The 25126-nt window shown below is 40.3% G+C and overlaps 1 protein-coding gene and 1 long non-coding RNA gene across 4 annotated transcripts; one reads left to right on the plus strand and one right to left on the minus strand.

Annotated features, from left to right (window-relative positions):
• Positions 1–186: 186 nt before the first annotated feature.
• On the minus strand, positions 187–6772 carry hnrnpd (heterogeneous nuclear ribonucleoprotein D). 3 transcript variants are annotated; one of them, XR_011353838.1, is made up of 9 exons: positions 6224–6771; positions 3958–4126; positions 3682–3840; positions 3216–3347; positions 2765–2882; positions 2536–2688; positions 1662–1758; positions 1252–1358; positions 187–571 (listed from the first exon to the last, which is right to left on the minus strand). XR_011353838.1 is itself a non-coding variant. In XM_069925414.1 (8 exons), the coding sequence occupies exons 1-7, from the start codon at positions 6433–6435 to the stop codon at positions 1691–1693; spliced, it is 1011 nt and encodes a 336-aa protein (XP_069781515.1). In that variant the 5' UTR covers positions 6436–6770; the 3' UTR covers positions 187–571; positions 1662–1690. The 3 variants fall into 3 exon arrangements, 2 of the variants coding, with proteins under 2 accessions (XP_069781515.1, XP_069781516.1); XM_069925414.1 differs by lacking the exon at positions 1252–1358 and having other exon boundaries at positions 6224–6770; XM_069925415.1 differs by lacking the exons at positions 1252–1358; positions 1662–1758 and having other exon boundaries at positions 6224–6772.
• On the plus strand, positions 6060–24837 carry LOC138757701 (uncharacterized). The gene is made up of 3 exons (XR_011353839.1): positions 6060–7455; positions 21442–21512; positions 23940–24837. It is a non-coding gene; the product is annotated as an uncharacterized lncRNA (long non-coding RNA).
• Positions 24838–25126: the final 289 nt, after the last annotated feature.

The following is a 25126-nucleotide window of genomic DNA, read 5'->3' on the forward strand; positions in this document are numbered from 1 at the left end:
TCAAAGAGTTTAAAAAAAAAAGCAGCCAAAGTAGAAATTACAATAGGTATGTATTTTATATAAAATGTCAAGTGATATCTGCCAAGGAATCAAGGACAAATACCACTAGATAACTTTGGGAAAGCTGATGTTTAGAATTAAATATTCTCAAATTACAGCACATTGAACTATACAGAAGAGACAACATTTATTATACAAAAATTTTTATTAAAAAAACCAACAATCCAATAGGGTACATGTACCATATCTAAATGTCATCACAATGAATTGAGCACATTGGCATCCAATGTAACAATCCATATGGGGAGAAAATGTACAAAAAATGGTTGGTCACAGAAAACACATCTACCAGGTAAAAATAATAAAAGCAATATACTTTTTTTTTTAAATCAAAACCGAATTCAATGAGAGGGGACAGGAGGCAGCAGTTCTTGTGGAGATAGCAGAGGTGGGGAGTTGGCGAATGATACAGAACAAAAAAAAAATGTACTGAATAGTTAAATGCTGCTTTAGAGGCCTAAACACCACTTCCTATGAATCTTCTATCTGGAGTAAAATACTGTTCCTTCACCTAAAAGAAACCAAACAGAGAATGGATGTTGGGAGAAGGTCAGAATCAACAGATTAAATTATCAGCAAATCATTGAAAACAAGATTTACAAAACTCAAATACCCACCCATATAAACCTAGAGCTTTAAATTCAACAGTTAATTCAACCACCAAAATATTTACTACGTAAATCTATAGATAAATGCTTAATAGTCCATGAACTAACAATCCAGAGAAACTTGAAAACTTGTATTCCAAATTGTTTCCACACCCACATATGTTTAAAAAGGTGAATAACGAGCATGAGATTAAAAATCCTCTCAGATGGTGAATGTACTGTGTGCATTAGTGTAGGTTTCCCCAGTGAACAGCTAATGTCAGTCTCAGGAATGATCTGGGTTTAGCACATGGACTATTTGCAATTACGACTACAGGACTATTAAAATGGGGTAGGGAGGAAAGCAAGCATTTAATAAACTGGATTTAGAAAATATATATTAATACACTTGGAAAGTCCAAAGACAAAGCTGTATCCATAGAAGAATGAATTATTCTGTAAGCAGTCGTATTTAAACCATTACTGGGGCCTGTAAAAAATGCATTAAATTACATTAATATAATAAGCAAGAAATAAGTGAAGGCAAAGCTTGAAGTATCCATTTTATTTTAATGCTGATACAGGATGTTGGAAGAGACCATACCAAACGGCAGCATTCGAGAGCGCGAGCGTCTCGTACTCTGTCCGCATTGAGCGGGCCTGTGAGAATCGTGTGGTCAGGGTGACACATGGCCTGCAATGAAGTTCCCGCTGGCGGGTACAAACAAGGTATAATGTCAGTTAGCAGACAATGGTTTTCTTTTTGTCTTGAAGTGTCCTTTATTTGTACCCATTAGCAGTACTTTACCTGTTTAAATTTACAAACTTGTTAAAAAAGGGCAAAAGCCATAAAGCTTCTTACAGCATCTGCATTACAAAACTCCGAGTGTCTACTTTTTTAAAAAAAAGCACATGAGTGCTGTAAATTTTTTAAATATGTAAATTAATTATAAATATAATTTTAACAAAAGTTAAATAATGTTCAAATGAAATTTAAATGAATAGCTAACATACCTGCTTCCAATGGGCTGCAGGGACAAATCTTAGTATGGTTTGTAGCTATTCTGATGACCTCCACGTCGTGGTGCTTTCCCATAACCACTCTGTTGATCTGTAACATTTTTAGCATTTACACAAGATGCTCAATGATCCATTTCACACTCATCCAAAAAAAGTTCACAAATGTATCCTGGAAAACTTGATTTTGTTTAAAAACTCTCATCAAAAAGATCTTCATCCTGGACAGGCTTTAGTTGGGCCGATTACTAATAATCCATTTGGGTTATATGGGGTTATTTTAATAATCCATTAAGATGAAACACAATCACTCAAGCACTACATCACTGATTGTGGGATTTGCATCTCGCCCTTTGGTTTAATTAGTTTCTCGATGGCATACACCTGAATATCAACCTGTCTAAAAAATACCTGATTTTGATTATTTTTAATTTTGGATGGTGCAATATGTGGTTTAATTATTTTTAAGTTCATATTCAGTGTTAGGTTTCTCAAGTTATTGGCCAGGCCTCCAAGTGGGAACAGTGCACTAACACAGAGCACTCCTGCCACAATGGGAAAGAGGGGCCCACAGCAGGAACGAGTAGGCCAGTTCCATCCCACAGGAGCGCACATCCTGATCAGCGGACCAGAGAGACCCCCCCCAACCCCTTCAATGATTGCCCCACCCTCTTTGCAAGAAAAAAGCATGGAAGGGAGAAGCAGCAGAAAAATTAAGATGGAACATGCAGTAATCCAGCCTTTGCATATCATGCCAATTTGTTTCATCAGGTCATGCAGTGCTCAAAAACAAACACTTTAACAATCTAAAGTTAAAATTAAAAGTTCAATGCATGCAATTGTGTTTGGAAAAAGTTGAACAAGCACTTACTGCCATAGTCACCATATCCATAGTAGTTATTATAAGCAGGATAATCATAGCCACCATAACCTCCATAACCCTGGCTATTGTAGCCATAGTTATAGCTGCCATAGCCTTGATTCCAGTAGTTATTATATCCTTGGTTCCAGTTCTGACTTGGGGCTGTAAAGCGCAAAGAAGATTTTCAGCAACTGGAAAATTTACAACAACCCCATTGAAGATCAAAAACATACATTACCTCCAGCACCTGTCCCTCCTCCTCTCCCACGGCCTCGGCCTGCAAAAGTACCTCGACCAACTCCCCACTGCTGCTGCTGTTGATAGACTTCCTTTGACATTGCCACCTTGATCTCACACTGTCAAACAGAAGAACAGTTTCAGCTTTTCACCCAACTTCAACAAAAAGATGAATCTAAATCTAGCTAAAATACTAACTGAAATTCATTCCTCACGGATCAAAGGACAACTTAAACAACCATGCATTTTGTTTTGCAAATAAGCAATCCAATGAACACAGGATAGTCAAGCACCCAAAACAATATTGATCAAGACCACAGTTACATTTTGATATGGCTAATTGGTAAACACACTAATTCTGCATTTACAATTAAAATAAACACCATCATTTTACTGCATTAGATTTCATACAACCAGGTTATTCCAACTGGATGCATTTCATGGTAGCGTACCTTACTGAGTCCAACATTATGGAACTTCTTTTCAAGAATCTTTTTAACTGGCTCCTCTTCCTTGAAAGTTATGAAACAGAAACCACGCCTCTTATTTGTTTTGTTGTCCATAGGAAGTTCTATGGATTCCACCTAAATTGAATGCGACATCATTAACACTTCATAACTATGTTCTATTCCATCAGCCTAAATAGTGACATCAGACCAGCAGATCCTCACATCACCGACTACAGGAACATTAGGAAGTTACATTGACATCCATACCTATAATCTGCAAACCTCGACCATGAATTTAACAACCAAGTCTCATTCATCCTTGTGCATGAATAATTCACATGAAGGATGTATTTGCATGCCATTCATCACAACAATCCCTCCCTCCACCACACTTCTCAAGGCCTAACAATTTGAGGCAAAAGACTTTTTAATCATTCAACCAGGAAAGATTACAACACGAGGTACATACTTCCCCAAAAGCTCCAAAGTATTCCCTGATCTTTTCTTCAGCTGTATCAGGTGAAAGGCCGCCTACAAAAATTTTCTTTACGGGTTCTTTTTTCATAGCCTTGGCTTTTTTGGGATCAATCACCTTGCCATTCAATTTATGCTCCTTCTGTTCCATAACCTGCATGGAAATGGAACAAAATATTCAAAATATCACTCCAAGAAAATATTGCAAATTTCATTAAGCCATTATCTATTTTTACCCATTTTTTAAGCCCAAGTTTTTATGATCAAATACCTTATCCACACTGTCAGCCTCTTTAAACAGGACGAATCCAAATCCTCTTGAACGCCCTGTAATGGGATCCAACTTTAATGTGCAATCTACCACCTCTCCAAATTTAGAGAAATAGTCCTTCAGATCTTTCTTTGTGGTATCCCAGCTGAGGCCACCCACAAACATTTTTCTGCAGAAACAGTGAAGTATATACACATCAGTAGCCAAATCAAAATTTAAGCTGCCTCACACAATAACCATATTCCCTGGTGCACCTTCAAGAGTACATGCAAAACTCCATTTAGTGTGCACATTCAGCAATTTTATTTTTCAAGACAACATTACAGTAGATGCACAAGATTAATTTTAAGCAATTGGTTCATAAGATTAGGGCCTTGCATTTTACAGTCAAGTATTCCAAAGCAAATCAAGATACAAGTCTACACAAAATATTCATAATCAGAATTCTAGCCTGGAGTCCAGAGTTTCTCAAAAGTCTAAATAGCATCCATAATGGATTGTTTACCTGCCTCAGGACTTGAAGCTATTCTAAGAAACTCTCAATATTAATTCCTGGCTATGATTGACTCACCCCACCTATTACAATTGAGAATAACCTCCTCCAACACTGAGCATCTTGGAATTTCCAGGGAAGCATCTACAAATCTTGAATTTTTAGCTTCAACCAAGATTAATTTACTTGCTGTTTGGAAAGTGATGCTTAGAGAACACCATAATTGAGTGTCAAATGGAGGACTATGACCACATACTTAGCCAAAACAAAATTACATTTTGTTCCAAATTTACTGAATCTGATCAAAAACACCAAAATTAAATATCTGCACTGGACTATAATAACCAACATTAAACTGCACTTGAAAGTCATTACACACTACTTTACACTAATTTCTGCCAAAAAAATGCATGATGGTGGTTCTGGCCACGAGCTGTCCACAATAATGGTAACAGGGAAAAAAACGAGGCATGGGGTGAGGCGGGGGGGAAATTAACGCCCAAATTTAATTCTCTCTTTAAAATTGATCTGTTCCTACAAGCTCGGTTCCAATGACCATTCCCCAAAGTCTAAACTTTATTTGTGCCACCACATCCTGACATTAAACATTTGGTCAAACTTAACAGGAGTCACGGATCAGGAATTGAAACAGTGGCTCATTTTTCGCCACACCTCAAAGAGAACACACAAACCACTATCCTGTTTATGGAAACCTAACTTATCAAACAGCAGAAATATGGCATGGCCAATTCTGGTTTGTGGGACTCACAATGTGTTATAGGCTTTCCCTAGAAACTTTAGTCCCAAGATACAAGCAGGATTTAAGTTTTTGCCAACATGTGAAACAATTCTCTCAAGTACCACAAAAGAAATGACAAGAAAGTAACTACACATCCAAGACTTAGTAGTGCACACTAGACACACTAGTGATTGTTTTATACAAGATTAAGTTCAGACGTTACAATTAACTTCTAATGCTGTCCAAAAGAAACAAATCAAAAGTAAAACTTCCAATCTGTGAGTTGGGACATAAAATAGGTAAAATTTAAATACAAGCCTGAGATTATTCACAAGGGTAATATAGATAGTGTTAGATCACTCAAGTGCCCAGACTGGCTATCACCCCACCCCGTTTAAAAAAACTCAGAATCTACCTAATACTACAACTAAAAATGTGACATGTAACCACTCAGATGTGCGTCTGTCTTTATCGTGTCAACTAAAGTTTTTTTAAAAAAGCAACACTTTGCAGAAGTTACCCCAAGAACATTTTCCTTCACCGATTCAGGCGATTAAAACAAAAACAATTAAAAGTACCAGATCCACTTCCCACTAATTATAAAAAGTATCCGCGGGAAAGATACGAGCACATGGGAGAGGGACTAATTCAGGCGGAAATTTGCAGCGCAAACGCGGAAATGCAACTTACTGAGGATTGCTCGCGGCCAACAGCAGGGAACCCGCCAGCTTGTTTCTTTTCTGCCTATCCCCAGCCCATGGTCCAAGCCTCCCGCCACTCACAATGGTCCTTCCCCCCCACCCCCCACTCCCTGGCCCGCAAGAAGCGCCTCCGATCACAAAGAGCCGCCACCGGAAGACGGCCCGGGCAGGAGAGCTCCACATCAATTATCTCGCCCCCGTCCCGGCGGGAGTCAAGGCTCCAGCGGTGAGAGGAGTCAGGCCGGGCCACAATACCTCCGCTTCATATTGGCGGGGACGGGGCACAGACAGCCTAACCTTGTTAGCCCGGGGGGCCGCCGCCGATTCCCTTACCCTTCGTCCTCCTCCGTTTTACTCGCGTCGATCTTGGCCCCTTCCGTCTCGATGACTGCGGCCGAGCTGTCGCCGCCCTCGCCCGCTTTGGCGTCCGACACCGCATCGCTCAGAGCCGCCGCCGCCGAGTCGGTCGCCGCCGTCGTGGCCGCTCCCAGGCCTTGTTCGGAAGCCTCGGCCTCTATCTCGGAGAACTGCACGGCCTCCGACATGACGGTGCAACCCGGGAACCCGCCGCCGCCGCCCTGGACCAAGGGGGGGGAACAGAGAGGAGAGCTTCACGCGCACGCAGGCCGCAGCGAGGAAGGGAGCCACCTGGCGCTGCGCCGCCGGAAGACGATGCTCGGTCGCTGAAGAAGAGACGGCGGGAGCCCGAGCGTGGATCCGCGGGGGGGGGGGGGGGGAGTGCGCGCTGGGGCCCTCTGCCCGAGGCGGATGCAGAGAGAGAGAGAAAGAAGCGGGCAGGGAGAGCGGCAGCGCACGCTCCTCTCCTTGGAATAATGGTGGCCCGACAAAATGGCTGCCGGGACCAAGGCCCCCCCCCCTCCCCGCCTCAAAGGCGGGTCACGTGAGATCGGGCTCTAACCAATAGGAGGCCGGATGGCGCCGGCGCCCAAGTCAGGGGGAGGGAGGAGCTGGAATGTAACCAGTGAGATTGTGGCTGTGGTCAAGAGGTAACCCTGTCGAAGGCGAAAGGGAGGGGGAGGAATAAAGTATCTGTGTGTTGCCGGGTGAAATGTGGAGAATCGCAACATTCAGAAATTTCTTTTGTGGGTTGCTCACAATCTTCAAGATATCAAGTTGAGATGTTGCAACCCAATATATCCGATCTGGACCTGCTGAGACAAGAGACTGTCTAGCTTTAAACTTCCCTACCGTGGAAACAAAACTCAATTTCCTCTCGTATCTTGTGCTTACAATCTTTTCTTACTCTCAACTCATGCCCACCTAGTGATCGGTGGCTCACCTCTTTTAGAATTCGTGCAGAACTGTGGTGATTGCAACTACAGCATTATAATGTCAGACACATTTTAACCAATTGTTACCTTGTGAAGTCTGTCTGATATCGACCCCGATCCTCAAATAACGGAGGGAAAGGAATTAGATGCATTGACGTCTTCAGAAAGACTTGACTATCTTCATGCCGTGGGGCTTTCGTCGCGCTGCAGATACGATGTTGCCCTGGTGATACTATATCTCTCCGCGATGGTTTCGTAAGGAATTCCAAGGAGGTAGGTCTGTATTTCACATGTCAGTGGCATTCATGACTTAATGTTTAGCGCTTTTCTTGACTCTCACTTCGAGTACCTCATGGTAGAGAATTGTTGTTACAGTTTAAATTTACCAGAGAATTTAATGCCGTTTTCGCCAATTGTTCAAAACTTTCTATAGGTGGTTATGTTTGAAACTGCTCATTCCAGACCACATAGTGGGTGGTGATGACTTTACATGGTTGTTAAACAAGGTCTGCTGCAGACGCTGTGATTGTAGTTTAAATACACAAAAAAAATGCTGGAGGAACTCAGCAGGTCCTGCAGCGGTCTTGATGGCAAAGATAAATAACTAACTTTTTGCATGAGCCCTTCATCAAGGTTCGAGCAAACAGCAAACGGGTGCCTGAATTGCTGTGCTGGTATCCTTCAGATACTTGATGTTGGACAGACAAATGAGCTCGGTCTCTGACTGACTCACGTTCATGAATACCTCCGCGGCATCGCCACTCCTTCAACATTAATCCAAGTGTATATTTCCTAAGAAAGCCCTCGTTAAAGTTTTTATTTTCTTGACTATTGGCATAATACAGAACTCTCTTATAACATGGCAATTCCCAGGTTCTCATGCTCAGACAAACGGAAAGATCAGTTTGGTGAAAAACGCACTTTGAAACTTCAGTGGAACATAATCTTGTCCACTGGCTCAGAAATAGGTTCTGAACGACGCACTGAAACTCTGTGCATGGAAAACAAAGTCTTGTAGGGAGACAGTCCACAATCTAGAGTCCTGATGCCACTGTAATAGCCTTCAGCATGTCCTGGGTGCAGTGCAGAGTTGAAAAGAGTAAACATTAAGTGATTTAATGCATTGTAAATAGTGGTTTTCAAGTCATTGTAAATATTCGTTTAATCGGGTACATGTTGTGTTAATCTGTGACTCGAGTTAGCACCAACAGGTTCCTGTTGCCAGCAGATAAGCTACAGAGTTTCTAGTGCTTTAGTTTAAATTTTGGGACCACAAGTCCTGGTTAGTGATGAGACCCATTCTCTTGTACCTGGACATTGCAATGATTTCCACAGTTGCCTCTTCCCACCAAGCAGAATGATACTTCTGAGAGGTTAAACCCAGTGGAATGCATTTAATCTCTTCATACCTCAATTTCATTACAGCACAGATACAATTTCAGTGTCAGAACGTCCTTTGAGTTATTCACAACCAAGTGATGTAACCTCTTCATGAAACTAGCACTCCAGAAGTTTCAAAATCACAGGTGAAAAATGACATATGGAGCATATTTTGACTGTTTTTTGAATTTTTCTTTAGAAAGATCTCAAGATAAAAAAATTCTGATAGTCCTTGTTATTATGTGAAAAAATTTGGTAACTATGAGGAACAAAAATGATCATCTGGATACTCCACATCAACCCTCCAGCTTCTGACAATGCTATTGAATTCCCTTGAATCAGGTAAAGATGCAAACAAACCTGCAGTCCACTCACTATGTCTTCATGCGGAAAGGACAATAAGGAACATGCCTACAGTGTCCATACAAAGGCCCATTCAAGTTGCTGCAGAGACAGTGTTATGTTTACACTGTACATTGGCGGCCGACAGGACAGGTTCACTATCAACCGCCTCAAGGCAGTGCACCTGGACTCCAACCTGCCTGACCCAGAGGCCGAACACCAGAGAATGCAAGTTAACCTGCTCAGGTGGCAGTGGCGATTCTGGGGGGAGGGGGAGGTGTTGTAGGAGGCCGAGCGACTGTGCAGTTAGACAGGCCGAATCGCCGCACCAGTTGGCCAACCCAAGATTCCACAGGACTCCTTCACTTCCTAGAGGCCCAAGGTTGACACTACATGTGGACTAAGGGAACTTTCCGCTTCTGACCGGCCAAGGAGTGACCGGAAGTGGGCGTCCCCTTCGCACAACATGGTGAATTCAAACAATAAAATCAGTTTACTGTTTCACCTCACACCGTGTGGACATCTCTTTATTCCGTAGCACTGCCATAGCAGATGCTACAATTTTACCTTGAACAATGCAGGTTAATTGCATTATATACAGTCATAATATAATTGCATAATATTTGAATTTACCTACCATGTATTTTAACTGCAGTAAGACTGATGAATATTATACAATATTTTTTAATTTATTTGCTTTTTTGAAGAGGTGACTAAGAGGGCAGGCCGGTAAATATTATCTACATGGACTTTAGCAAGGCCTTCGATAAGGTTCTGCTTGGTAGACTGGTCCAGAAGGTCAGATTGCACAGGATCCAGGATGAAATAGCTGTTTGTAAAATCAGTTCACGTGATGATAGCAGAATCAGGAGTGTTGTTATGAATATTGTTGTTTTGCGCAGCAGTATTGTGCATTACAGATGCAAAAATAGCTTTAAATTACATTTCCATAAATGCACTATTTAAAACTAAGTAATTAGTGCAAACGAAGAGAAAAAAGTGAGGTAGTGTCTGTGGTTCATTGATCATTCAGAAATCTAATGTCCGAGGGGAAGAAGCTGTTTTTTGTAATGTTGGGTGTTCGTCTTTAGGCTCCTGTTCCTGATGGTAGCCGTGATAAGAGGACATGGCATGGGTGGTGAGCTTCTTTGATGAAGTGAAGACTGATGCCCATGATGGTGCTGGCTGATTTCACAACCTTCACAGCCTTTTCCCAGCCTGTGCATTAGCATCTTCATACCCGTGATGCAACCAGTCAGAACGTTGGTACACCTGTAGAAATTTGAGCATCTTTGGTGACATCTCAAATCCCCTCAAACTCCTAATGATGTATAGGCACTAGTGAGCCTTCTTCATAAGTGCATTGAAATGGTGGCCCCAGGGAAGATCTTCAGAGATATTGAAGCCCAGGAATTTGAAGTTCTTTACCCTCTCAACTGCTGACCCCTCGACTAGAACTGGTTTGCATTTTCCCTTCCTTAAGTCCACAGTCAGTTCCTTAGTGAACTTCCTAGAATGCAAGGTTGTTGTTGTGACCTCTCAACTAGCTGATCTATCTCACTTACAGCACAGTAACAGGCCATTTCAGTCCATAAGCCTGTGTTGCCCAATTACACCCAATTGACCTACAACCCTGGTACGTTTTGAAGGGTGGAAAGGAAAGTGGAGCCCCCGGGGAAAACCCATGAATACATGGGAAAGTACGTACAAACTCCTTGCAGAGTTGGACTAACTGCTACACTAACTGCCACCTGATGAAGGCATTTGAATTGTGCCTAACCACACATTCGTGGGTGTAGAGCAGTGGGCTAAGCATGCATCCATGAGGTGCGGCCGTGTTGATTGTCAGTGAGAATGAGACATTGTTGCCGATCCACACTGACTGGTCTTTCAATGAGTAAGTCAAGGATCAAGTTGTAAAGGGAGGTGCAGAGACCTTGGTTTTGAAGCTTGTTGACCTGTACTGAAGGGATGACGGTGTTGATAGCTGGCCTGTAATTGATGAAAAGCAGCCTGAGGTATATGTTGCTGTTGTCCAGGTGATCCAGGACTGAGTGGAGAGGCAGAGAGATTGCATCTGTGCAGTAGGTGAATTGGAAGGAGACAAAGAATGATAGTGGAGGACTGTGCCTCAAATTGGAGGCCTGTGACCAATGATGTTCCACAGGAATCTCTGCTGGGTCCATTGTCATTCAAGTTGTTGATAGAGAGGACAATGAAGTTAGCATGATTGATAAGTTTGTGGGTGACACCAAAATTGACAGTAAAATAGTCAAAAATAAAGTTACCTACAGTTACAACAAAATCAAGTGAACTTGGAAAGTGGATGAAGGAATGGCAAATGGAATTTGATTCAGACAAGTGTGGTGTTATTCTAATCAGCCCAGGACTTCAATGGTGAATGGTAGGGCGCTCCAAGAGTGTTGTGGAATAGAAATGCCTTGGAGTGCTAGTACATTGTTCCATAAAAGCAGAAGCACAGGTGGACATGACATAGATGGAATTTGTTACGCCTGCCTTCAGCTAGAAAGGCACTGAGTACAGGAACTGGGATGACAGAATCAATTTATTGTCATTAACATGTCATAAAATTCATTGTTTTGTAGAAGCATCATAGCGTAAACATTAATGTAGACTACCTTACAATTTTTTTTCAAAGTGCAAGAAAAAGTCAAAGAAAGGCAGTATCTGTGGTTCATTGTTCATTCAGAAGTCTGATGGCCGCGGGAAAGAAGCTGTCCTTGTGCTGGCTGCTGAGTGCTTGTCTTCAAGCCCCAGTATCTTTTTCCCCGATGGTAGCAGAGTGAAGAGGACATGGCCTGGGTGGTGGAGATAGAGGCTACTTTAAGACATTGCCTCTTGTAGATGTCCTTGATGGAATGAAGTCTGGTGCCCTTGATTTAGAAGACTCCAGGATAGATCCTCAGAGATGTTGACGCCCAGGAATTTGAATGTTACAATTGTACAAGACGTTGGTGAGACCACATTTGGCATATTGTGCACCGTGCTCACCCACCTATAGGGAGGATATCATTAAGCTGGAAAGGGAACTTAAAAGATCAACAATAATGTTATCTAATCTGGGAACCTTTAATTACAAGGAGCTGGATAGGCTGGGGCTGTTTTCCCTGGTATGTAAGAGGCTGAACGGGAGGATAGTGCTTAGAGATTTCTAAAATCCTGAGGGGCATAGAGAAGGTAAATAGTTGCCATCTATTTTTTCCAGGGCAGATGTAACAAAATATAGTGGGCATAGATTAAAGATGAGAGGGGAAAGATTTTAAAAACTGAGGGGAACTTTCTTTACACAAGGTGATGGTTGTTTGAAACAAGGTGCTAGAGGAAGTGGTCAATTAGTGACCAATGGAACATTTAAATTAGATTTAGACAGATATCTGGGTAGGAAAGGTTTAGAGGGATAAGGGTTGAACAGAGATAAATGACACTCACTTGGTCTGTATGGACAAGTTGGACCAAAGGGCCCAATTCTGTGGAATAGACTGAATCTCATGCAGTTTGAGGATTATTACTCTAATCCTCTTTGCTTAAAATATATTTGTTTCCTCATTAAAGTTAGGAATGTAATACAAGAAAGAGAAGCAAGGATAGGTAATTTATTCTTTGATTTCTCCACCATTCAGATGATCTACTTTATAAAAATTTTTAGACAGACTGCATGATAACAGGCCCTTGAGCATGTGCCACCCAAATACCCTACAACCCCCAAACCTTTTTGAAGGAAGTCGAAGCACCCACAGGAAACCCATGCAGTCACTAGGAGAATGTTTAAACTCCTTACAGATAGTGCTGGATTTGAACCCGGGTCGCTGGCACTGTAATAGCATTACACTAACTGCTACACTGTGCTACCCTTTCAGGGTCTCTTTCCTGTACGAACTCTACTTCTCTTAATTCATTTATCTAATATACCATGTCTTTCTCAGTCAGCAACTGAGCTTCAGCAGCCCACATCCCACATTAAAGAATTTGATAAATTCAATAACTATCCTCTTCCCCCCCTCAGTCTCTGCAGGTCATGCAGAAATGTATTTTACACTTTAGCTAAATGGTTTAGTTCATCCCATTTGCCTGCATGAGGCCCGTGTACCACTAAACCTCTATCCATGTGGCTCTCCTAATGTGTTTTAACTGTTACAATTGTACAACTCTACCACTTTCTCTGCCAGCTTATTCCACATACCTACTGTCCTTAGTGAGAAAAAGGCCCTTCATTTCCTTCTAACCTTTTCCTCTCTCACCTTGAACTCCCTTACCTAGGGAAAAAGGACAATTTACCTTATGCATGCCCGAAATTATTTTATAAATCTTTGCTAATTCCTCTATGAGCCTCCATTTCTCCAAAAGGAAAACTCCCAGTCTATCCAACTTCTCCTGATAACTAAAGCCTAATAACTAGTGCTTCCCATTATCTGTTCAAACTGCATGATCAATGGAAGCCTATTCAATTGTTAAAGGAATATCATCATAAATATCTATTTAACATGCATTGTAATTTGCATATCCAGCATTAAATCAGATTATTACATTTTTAAGATCTGGAGATGGTTTTGATGAAAGAGTACTGGAAACTCTTCAGACACATTGGAAAAAGCCATTGCACAATTTTTCCATAATTTTAGTCAATCTGCAGAAACTCCAAGCGGCTGCATGAAGAAAAATTTATTTTTGACTGAGTTAACAGGAAAGTCAAACAGTTATGTGGTTGAGGCTTGAACTGTGCAAGTCCTGCCATTTTATTAATTTTGGCATGATTTTCAACTATCTGATTCTAGTACTCCCTCCATCAAAGCAACTCACACTGAATACAGCTCATTAATCATAAATAATTGGCATGATGAGCATTTATTGAGATAACAATAAAATTTTCATGTCCTGAACCATTTTAAAATAAATTATTTTCAAGGTATAGTTAGTGTTGTGAATGATAGAATCAGAGTTTTGGCCCAATGTCCATGCCAAACAAGTTGCTGATCTGAGTTCATCCCATTTGTCTGCATGAGGCCCGTGTACCACTAAACCTCTATCCATGTGGCTCTCCTAATGTGTTTTAACTGTTACAATTGTACAACTCTACCACTTTCTCTGCCAGCTTATTCCACATACCTACTGTCCTTAGTGAGAAAAAGGCCCTTCATTTCCTTCTAACCTTTTCCTCTATCAGCTTGAACTCCCTTACCTATGGAAAAATGACAATTTACCTTGTGCATGCCCGAAATTATTTTATAAATCTTTGCTAATTTCTCTATGAGCCTCCAATTCTCCAAAAGGAAAACTCCCAATCTATCCAACTTCTCCTGATAACTAAAGCCTGTCGTTCCCTCTAACATCCTTGTGAATCTTTTCTGCACCTTCTCCAACTTAATGACATCTTTCTCATTGCTGTGGCCAAACTGTGCACCATACTCCAAGTGCTGTCTCACCAACTTCCTGCACAGTTGTAACATGATGTCTCTGACTGAAAGTAAGCATGCAAAATAACATTCTTCACCACCGTGTCTCCCTGTGTTATCACTTTCAGGGACTATGTACCTGTACCCCCGAGTCTCTCTGATATAACACTTTCCAGGGCCCTACCACTACTGTGTACATCCTACCCTTGCTTATCCTACCAAAACGCCACACCTCACATTTGCCCATCTGCCATTCCTTTGCCCACTTTCCCAGTTCATTTGGATCCTGTTGGAATTGTGGGCAAAAACAGCAACTAGATTCCACAGCAAAGTATCCCAAAGGGCAAGTAAAGGTCTTACTGCAACTCCTCAATTCTTTTCATCTTACTATTTAAGTTAAATAGTTAACATGCATATTTAACAAATGCATTGAAGAGAAAATCCCATTGAGAACTTCCAGCATTGTTTTTTTGTTAACTAATGTATTATGGTCGCTTTCAATTATTACTATCTTGGTAGTTAGGCTAAATTTAAGCGAAACTGCCATCCCTGTGGAAACTGGGTTATTAATTGAGGATGTACACACTTTTATCACAGCAATAGCGTTGGTCAGCAACCATTGCTCAGCTACAACAATTTCAAATTATCTATCCCTTTTAATGCAGTAAGACAGCTAAAGAGACAACAGGAACATAATCAGACAAAATTTGGCACTGAGCCAAATCCATAAGAACAGGGATTTATAAGCCTGCTTCAAGTGCTTGGCTTAAAGCATCTTGAATGGAGAAGCAAGAAATAGAGTAAAGAAACTCAGATGTTGGGGCCTAAATGGCAAAAGTCATCTACCAAATATCCTGGATAATTAAAAATAAAATATCGTGTGAAGTGTTTCAGTGACAGAGCCACAACATCGAAATAGATCTGTCTCTTTAATTTTTTTTTAAAGAACAGATGCAGTGTCAGATTGTGTAAGAGGAGACATCAAGCACAATTTAACACATCAGCTTTATCAGTTTAAAATTGTTTTTATGGGAGTGCATTTTGAGAGCAATCTTCTGCTGGCTTGATATCATCAGCTCGGATCAAGCGAATCCCTTGAGAAATATAGCAACGTGCAATTAAGAGGGAAGGAAAGTGGGAGGGCAAAAAGACATGAGATTTTGGCACACAAAGTTAAGGATAATCACAGGCAATAGAGGTATTTTAAGATCAATATACTTTCTTTTTGAGATAACTAGGGGTAAATTGGAAAAGAGCAGGTCCCATTAAGGATCAATGTGGATATACAGAACCATAAGAAATGGATTGCGTTTTGAATAGGTTTCACCTGTATTTTTCATAGACAGTCATGGAAGCCAAGTGAGGCTAATGAGCAACAATGTCTTGAAACATATCCTCATTACAGAAAAGGAGGTACTAGCAGTAAAAGCATATTAAAGTGGATAAATCCTGACCAAATGTATCCAATGACATTGAGAGGAGCTTGGAAGAAAATGTCGGGAATCTTGGAGAGATTTTTGGATCTTTGGCCACTGTTGAAGTGTCAAGAGTGGAGGATGGCTAATGTTGTGCCTTTAATTAAGAAAGGCTGCAAGAATAAGCTAGGGAACAAGAGGCTGGTTGCCTGACACCTCCAGTGGGCAAATTACTGAGGAGGATTCTGAAGGACATTTTGTCCACCAGTATTTGGATAGGCAAGGACTAATTTGCAAAGCCCAATATGATTTTGTATATGGGAAATCATCTCTCATATTTGATGGGTTCTTTGAAGTGACCAAAAGTATTGATGAAGGCAGGGCAGTGGACAACATCTATATGGATATTTTTCCAAGAATTCAATATTTATTTCAAACTTTACCCATCTCTATATTCTCAAAATATTTAAATTAGCAAGTTAGGAAATTTATTGGGAAAGGGAAAATGGCAAGAAAATCATTAGAAAAATTAACATGGAAATATGAATTAGGATTACAGCTTCCAATTTTTAAGAACTATTATAAAGCAGCACAATTAAGATTTCTTGTTTCTTTATTTGAGAAAGTTAAACCAATATGGGTTGAAATTGAATAAGATTGGAGAAACTATACCTGAAAAATGTATTTACAAATGGGAACCAAGGTTAATGACTACTGATAATAGATGCTCCATTTTTGAAACATTTGATTAATATTTGGAATAAAATTAAATTATAAATTGGTGGAAATTAGGTCACGTGATGTGGGGAGAGTAGGAGGAGGCAGAACCCGAAAGCTCCCGGGATTTTTAAGTAAATTTGGGGTTTAAAATCCTCAGCTGAGTATTTAAAATACTAGGAAAGGGCTTTAGAAAGTATTTAGAACACAGAATGACCAAAAAGAGCAGGCAGCTAAGTAAAAATATGATAGAATCTTCCCCGAAACAAGAGACGAAGCAAGGTATGCCTCATAGTGGGAAAAATGGTGGGGCCGTCCAGGGGCCAGAATTGGAAGATGAAATTTCAAACATGAAGCTTACCAGACAGGAAGAGCAGGACTCCGATGGAAATGGCCAGCAAGTACCTGAAGAAAAATCCCCTGAAGCCTTGAGGATGGGGAAAGGGTCAGGTTCCCCCCCTTCCTCATCGGGGCCGTCGGACTGGGCGTGCTCGTGGGGAGTGCTAGGCCCGCAAAGAGGTCGGTGTTAGCAATGGTCGCGGGGCACCAGTGCTGAACCTCGCAGACATCAGAGTGGCCCGACAGAAGGGGAACCGCCAAGAAATCGGTGTCGGTGCCGACTACAGGGTTGAGTTTAATACTCACCTCTGCCCCAGTAGCGGGTCCAAGATAGAGTCCCGCAGAGCAGCGGGCGTCGGTGCCGACAACAGGGGCGAGTTTAATACTTGCCTCTGCCCCAGAAGCAAGTCCAGCATTGAGTTCCAGGGTGCTGCGGGAGCCCTGACAGCAAACTGCTTTGAAACAAACAGACCAGCTGGCAGGTGCAGCACTGCTCTAGAAGAGATCTCTAATACAGGTAGCTGCAGCGGCAGAGGGTCCAGAAATCTACAAGAACAAGACTCCAGCGATGAAGACAGGCCTGTGGAGTGGGGAGACCCAGAAGGAGAACTCTGCTAAAGAAGAGCAAGTAGGGGTGGGGGGGAGGGGCTCAGAGCCCCTCCCTGCAAGATGTTATTGACAAGATTGGGCAAATGGAAAGGTGGCTCTTCAGAGCTGTGGATGAAAGAGCCCAAGACATGGGGGTGGGGAAGCTAGACAGGGTCCAGAGTACCCTATTTGGGCTAATGGGTAGGGTAGCTGAGCTGGAGGAAGGGGTCAGCTGGAATGAGGAGACTATACACAGTATAAATAATAAGGTAGAAATATTATTAAAGGAAAGGGAAAATGTTTGGAAAAAAATTGGATGCCCTTGAAAATTTTAGCAGAAAAAAATAACATTAAGGTGGTGGGGTTAAAAGAAGAAGTGGAAGGGCACTGTCTGACACATTTCTTCCAAACTTGGATGCCTAAGATGCTGGGTAGGGAAGTGCTGGGAGGGAAGGTGGAGGGGGTGCATGGATCTCTTTTCCCTGGACCTGGACAAAGGCTGCAATCTGTCCTGGTGAGACTGCTACATTACTGGGACAGAGAAAAGATACTGGGGGCAGTAGTGATGAAAATGAAAAGAAGAGGGTCCCCCTAGAGATAGAAGACAACAAAGTTTTTTTTCTACCTGGACATTAGCGCGACACTCCTGAAGGCAAGAAAAGCATTAGAACCAGCTAAAAGATTAGTTAAACTAAAAGATTACAACTGTGTATTGAGGTACCCAGCCACTCTAAAGGTATCGTGGCCAGGGGGTACAAGAAATTTATTGCAGACCCAAAGGAAGCACTTGAATTTGCCAAAAGTTTACCTGCAGTAGGAAACATAAAGGAGTAGAATTTGAAGGAAAATGTTCTAGATTATACTTGAATGTTGTCTTACCTTTCTGGTGTATCTTATAATTTGTCATCATAAGTAAGCTTTTAACTCATTCCAAATAAATAAACTTATCTATTAAATGTAAATTTGTATCACAAAATAATTCTGTTGTCTTCTAAAAGTACAACAATCTTCTTTTCAATAATAAAGAATTTAATATCCACTTATATACTAACTGTTGTTTTTCAGCAAATTCCAATCCAATCAAAAATGGAGAATTATCAGATAATATTCTCATTTTATACTCAATATTCAAAACTCTTGATTGGTTTCGAGCCAACAGCAAAAAGAAAACAATTCTAGAATATGTATCGTCTATTAGAATAAAAAGAATAATCTCTATCTCAAGGATGTATCTTTCTGCATATATCAAGTTTAAATCCTTCATTAAATATAACAAAGTTTTAGCTGTCTTAGATTTAACTATTGTTCTTGATTTATCTAATAAAGGATCCAAACAAAAATTAAAATCTCCTCCTACTAAAATATTTTCATGAACATCTGCCAAATTCAAAAAAGTATTTTGTATAAATTTTTCATTATCTACATTTGGTGCATATATATTTAAGAAAATCCATTCCTCTGAAAATATTTGATAATTTACCATTATATATCGAGCTGCCAGGTCTGTAGTCGCATTTTGAATCTTAACTGGCAGATTTTTCTTAAATGGAATTGCCACTCCTCTAGCCTTAGAATTAAATGAAGAAAAAAACTACTTGATCTACTCAATCTCTTTTTAATTTTAAGTGTTTTCAATTAGTCTCTTACAAAAAAAAATTCAACTCCCAATTACTCAAGACAAAATTTTTGCTCTCTTAATTTTCACATTAATCCCATTAATATTAAAACCCATAACCTTAATTACTTTATTAATTTTCTTTATTTATAAAATTCCTTTTCATCACTCCTATCCAGGAAGCATTGCCACTAAATAATTTGGTCCTGAATGCCATCATCTGCCATCCAAAACATCAAGATTATTCAAACTAAATATATTATACTTAATTACTAAAAAGAAAGAAATAAGAGAAAAAAGTGACAGATTATGTTATATTTTATATTGTATATAGATATGTTTTAAAGGAGATAAATTGTGGCAGGTTTTTTAGTGCGTGTCATATGCAAACACTTCAAAACAGATCTCATTTAAAATGCCAGATTTCTGAGTGCCTTTGAAAAACTTTGAAAAATGCCTAGAAGGACTTCACAAGTAGATATTAATTGGACATGTTGTGGAGTAATGAATTATTGTTTCAGAAAGCAACAGATGAACAAAGTCAGAAGATTAGGTCCGGAGCTGAAGTCTGTCTGAGTGCAGTTGGCTGTTCTGAGTGAGAGTGTGTGAAAGTGAGAGAGAGAATTCAGTTCTGCTGGCAAGCTTGTGGAAAAACCCCAATTTGAAGATGGGTTGTGAGGTCTTTGTTCAGCCTGGCCAAAGCCCTTGTGTTCCATACAAGAGGAGATGGCTGGCTATATAATGTTTCACTTGAAATGTGGTGACCTGAAAGAAAGAGGTAAAACCCTGAAGGGGCAAATTTCTTCAGCAAGACACTGAAGTGGCTGATCGGAAAGGATCAGTTGTGGGTGTCCAACAAGCAACAAATCTCTCAGAAAACTGAAGAATCTTCCTGAGCAGTAACCATTTACCTTTCAAGCACCAAAGCCTTGTGAAATTCATAAATGTTAAATTCTGTGCACAATATAAGAATTGACTGCAGCCAGTGAACTTGGAGGAATGAGAAGTGAGATTAAACCGTGAATCAAAGCACTTTCTGAACTAAATCATTACATACACATGTGCTTAGAATTAGAAGGAGGTTAAGTTCATAGAAATAGGTTGATCCTGTTTTCATGTTTAAAGATGATTAAAAGCAAAGTTTGTTGAAGTAACCATTTGTCTTGGTGAATTTCTATTGCTGCTGGGTTTTGGGGTCTTCTGGGTCCATAACAAAAGCAAAACAAAAATCCCTCCCAAGTGCTAAAAAAAAGCTAGCATTACCTCCCTCCTTTTTACGGGTCATGGCCAAACTACGAAAACTCACGCAGCCCCCAGAAATCAAATTACCACATCCCCGACCCCCGCATGGAAAAAAAAGCTTTTTATCTAACCAACAATTCCATCCAATATAGAAATTCTTCATCCATCAAGAGAAGAGAAAAAGGGGGGGGGGGGGAAGAAAATAACATCCCCTCTCTTTATACATCAAATTCATTGCAACAAATTGGTATGCTCTGTTACTAGAATTTTAGACAAATTCTGAGCATACTCTTCGGATTATACACAGTTTGTAAAAAAAAACCTGATGTGATACAAATTCCCTCCTTTTCTTTAATAGAAATTGGTTCAAATCAGGATTTTTTAAAAATCTTATCCCCTTCATAACTTAAAGGTCCATGTTCTCTAGCTCTTCTCATCGCCAAACCTAGAAGCCTCTCTCTATCCTGGTAGTTCAAAAATATAACCAGGATAGATCGAGGTCACTGACCTGGACCCGGCTTTGGTCTCAAAGCTTTATGAGCTCTCTCAATGAAAATCTTGTCCTCAAAATGTTCTTCTCCAAATATCTTCTGTATCCATTCTTGAAAAAAGTGAATCACGTCTTCTCATTCTTTACCTTCCGACATTCCCACTATTTTAACATAATTTCCTCTACTAAAATTTTCCAGAATATTAACTTTTTCCAACAATTTTTCAATCATCGAAATCAAACTGGTCATTGTATCTTCAGACATATTAAATCTCTCTTCAATACGCTGTACTCCTTCTCGAACATCTTGAACCTTATTTTCCAAATTATCAAATTTTTGTGAGAGATTATTTATCACTTTTAAAGCATTATTCATTATTACCGTCAAATATGTTTCAACTTGCTTCAATTCAGCAGTCAGCAATTTAAAATTATTTTCCAAAGTCAAAGCCCATCTATTTTTGTCTCAATCTTATTCATTTCTTTCTGAAAAATCTTTTTCTTGCCTCTAAATCATTTCTCTTCTGAACTGACATTTCTTCTTCATTCTCATTCTGCTGAAGCCTCTTCCATTGGAGATGTATCTCTTTCTTGTTCAGGTGTTGAGAGAATGGACTGTCCCTTTAAGAGACCTTTTTTCCCCAACTTTTTTCCTTCAGTACTGTGCATGCCTGACTTCTCGCGCATTTGCGATAATTTTAACTTTTTTTTCGGCTCCAGAGGAAGGTCCCTCTCCATGGTCCTTGTCAGTGGATGCAGAGAGAACTTCAGTGGCCTGTTTCATTGACAAGGTAGGCCCAACTTCTTTCTCCTCCTCCGATTTTTTGGTAAGTGTTAATTGTGGGGTCTTTTCTTTCTTAGGAGACATTTTTTTTTCTTGTTAATAACCTTAAATTAACTTTAGAAAAATGTTTATATAAAACTTTTCTTATAATGGACTTTAAATTAATCCCATGGGAGTTGTTAGGGTGCGTGCTGCTTCTCATGGCATCACATGATGTCCCCTTGATTTGTAACTTCATGTCACAGCACGAGTTTCCTCCCACATCCCAAAAGGTCCAAGGCAAACTGGACACTAACTTGCTCATGAAGTTTGTGGATTTTAGAAAGGAGGGGGTGGGGTGTTTAATGGATATATGAAAAATTATGGATGCATGCAAAATCAATGGGATTTTTCTGACAGCCAACACATTTGATAGAAGGCCATTTGACCTAAGGCATTAGGAAATATAATTTTCATTTAGTTTCTTATTTTGTTAAGGAGGAATCATGCATTAGATATAGGAACCAGGAAGGGCTCAGAAGTATATGTTAGCCAGGAAGGAGCTTAAGGAATTGGGAGAGCTCAAAGGAGGCATTAGAAGGCCTTGTCATGTAGGATTGAAGAACCCTGAGGTGTTCGAAGTGTATGTGAAGAACAGAAAGATGATGAGAATGAAGGTGGGGTGGTTAAAGGATAGAGGAGGCACAGGTGCCTGGAGGTTGAGGAGTCCTTAATGAATGCTTTGCTTCAGTATTCACAAAAGAAAAGGACCTGGATCAGGGTGAGGTTGGAATAGAACAGGCTTGTATGCTGGATAATGTTGAGGTTAAGGAAGAGGAAGTGTTCAATCATCTTAAAAACATTAAGACTGATAAGTCCCTGGGGCCAAGTGCGATATCCCAAGGTTATTGTGGGAAGTGAGAGGAGAGATAGCTGGAGTAGTGGTTATGATCTTTGAGTCCTCATTGGCCATAGGGGAGGTGCCAGAGGATTGGAGAATGGCAAATGTGGTCCCCTTGTTTAAAAAGGTAATAGGGAGAACCCTGAGAATTAGTGACCGGTGAGTCTTATGTCAATGGTGTGCAAACTATTAGAGAGGATCCTTAAGAATGGAATCTATGAGCATTTGGAGAAATACCATCTACTTAAGGATAGTCAGCATGGCATTGTGAAGAGAAGGTCATGTCTCAAGTTTAATTCAGTTTTTTTTAAAGGAGATAACAAAGGAAATTGATGAGGGTAGGGCAGTAGATATGGTCTACATGGATTTTAGCAAGGCATTGAATAAGGTTCCCCATGAGACTTGTTCAGAAAGTGATGAGACATGGGATCCATGGAACCTTGGCTTGCATGTAGAAAGCAGGGAGTATTACTGGAAGGAAAGTATTCTGCCTGGAGGTCAGTGACTAATGAAGTTCCACAAAGATCTGTTTTAGGACCTTTCTCTTTGTGATCTTTATAAATGACCTGGATGAAGAGGTAGAAGGATGGGTCAGTAAGTTTGCAGGTGACACAAAGGTTGGAGTTGTGGATGGTGCTGAAGGTTGTTGTAGATTATAAAAGGATATAGACAGGAGGCAGAGTTGGGCAGAAAAGTAGCAGGTGGAGTTCAATCCAGATATATGTGAGATGATGCATTTTGGAAGAATAAACCAGAAGGCAGAGTACAGGGTGAATGGTCAGTTACTTTGGAGAGTGGATGAAGCGAGGGACCTTGGGTCCAAATCCATTCATCCCTCAAGGATGCCATACAGGTTGATAGGATAGTTAAGAAGGCCTATGGGATGTTGGACTTCATTAATAAGGGGATTGCCTTCAAGAGTCGAGAGGTTATGTTGCAACTCTACAAATCTCTGGTGAGACAGCACTTATTGTGTTCAGTTCTGGTCACTTCATTTTAGGAAGGATGTAGAAGCTATGGAGAGAGTGCAGAGGAGATTTACCAGGATGTTACCTGGATTGGAAATTAAGTCCCATGAGGCAAGGTTAGCAGAGCTGGGACTTTTCTCTTTGGAGTGTAGAAGAATGAGATGAGACTTAATAGAGGCCTACGAGATTATGATAGGCATCGACAGAGAGGACAGGCCACACCTTTTCCCCCAGGGCAAGAATAGCAAACACCGGAGGACATGTACAAAGTGAAGGGAGGGAAGTTTTGGGGAGACATTAGGGGTGTTTTTTTTAATATATAAAAAGAGGGTGCCTGAAATGCATACCAAGGATGGTGGTGAAGACTGAAACATTCAAGAGACTCTAGACAGGCACATGGATGGAAGAAAATTAGGTTACAGGGTAGGGAGGGTTGAGTATTTTAAGGAATATAGGTTGGCACAACCTATGCTCTCTGTTCTACAATTTGCTTTAATTGCTTAGTTTTTGCTGTCATTCATTGGAATTGTTAATTTTATTTCTATGCCTATTTCCTACATGATTTTTTTCCCCGTTTCTTTTTAAGCGCCTGCAGTATTATTCATCTTATTTAAAAGATTTGGGATGGCTGACATGCCTGGAAAACAAAGAAGCTGTGAAACTATCACTTTTGAAATCAGAACTTCTGTTACCCAGATACCAACTTCAATGTCAAAAACTCATCTCTGGTGGATCATGCAGATTTAAATCATATGTGATTGATAGCACTTTCATTTTGATGTTGCATTTTTCAGCAAACTCTAAAATAAAGTGAAGTGGAGCATCAGTGAATATATACAGACCCCAATTGAAGCTTGTAAAACATTCCAAGAGGTTTATCCAACCTAAATTGATAATATCCCCTCAGCAAATTAGATAATAAAGGCTTGGAGAAGTTTGAAGCACATTTTAAAAGAATGAGAGAAAATGAGAGTTCACACAAAATTGCTGGGGAAGCTCAGCAAATCATGCAGTATTTCTAATAGAATATTAGATTTGGGTATTTTCATAGAAGGAATTGTCCAGTTTAAGACCACAGCTGTTGGAGGTACAAGTTTCAATCTAGTATGAAGAGGGCTGAAATAATTTGACCCTAAGAGTTTCAACAACAGTGAAAAATATAGCCTGTGTAATTCAGGAACCATTATAGACAGAAATCACCTCAGAGTTGTTAAAGGTGTCTATTTGGAGTTTTTGAAATTACTGCTTGCAAGGAGGGAATTTGGCCTTTTCATCAAAACAGCAAACATTTGGAGAACACCAAGATTTTGCAAAGTATTTGGTAGAAATGTTCCATGTTCTGGGTCTGGACTCTTTATCATAACTAAAGAGAAAGTAAATGCCATTACATGTGTAAAACGGGAAGGAACCTGGGGTAGAGGCCAAAACAATGAGTTATAAGATAGAAGATGTGAGCAGTAGAGAGATAGGTAGAGGGAAAGACCACCAGGAAAAGGGGGGGGGGGGGGGGAAGAGAAAAAAAAGAATAGGAATAGGTAAAAATGGAAACAGGAGCAACTCCAAGTTGGAAAAATCTGTTCTTCCCTGTAGGTTTAAGGCTGTCAAGGAGGAATGTATTGCTCCTCACAATGGAGAAGACTGAGGACATTGGACTTATAGGAATGATTGGGGGAGTTGATCAAGATCAAGCAGAAATCCACAAACAACATAGATGCAAAGCACAAAAGTGCTGTAGAAAGTCATGCAGCACCAAAGGGAAGCAAAATGTAACTA

This window comes from Narcine bancroftii, chromosome 3 (assembly GCF_036971445.1).
Source record: "Narcine bancroftii isolate sNarBan1 chromosome 3, sNarBan1.hap1, whole genome shotgun sequence".
Classification (NCBI taxonomy): Eukaryota; Metazoa; Chordata; class Chondrichthyes; order Torpediniformes; family Narcinidae; genus Narcine; species Narcine bancroftii.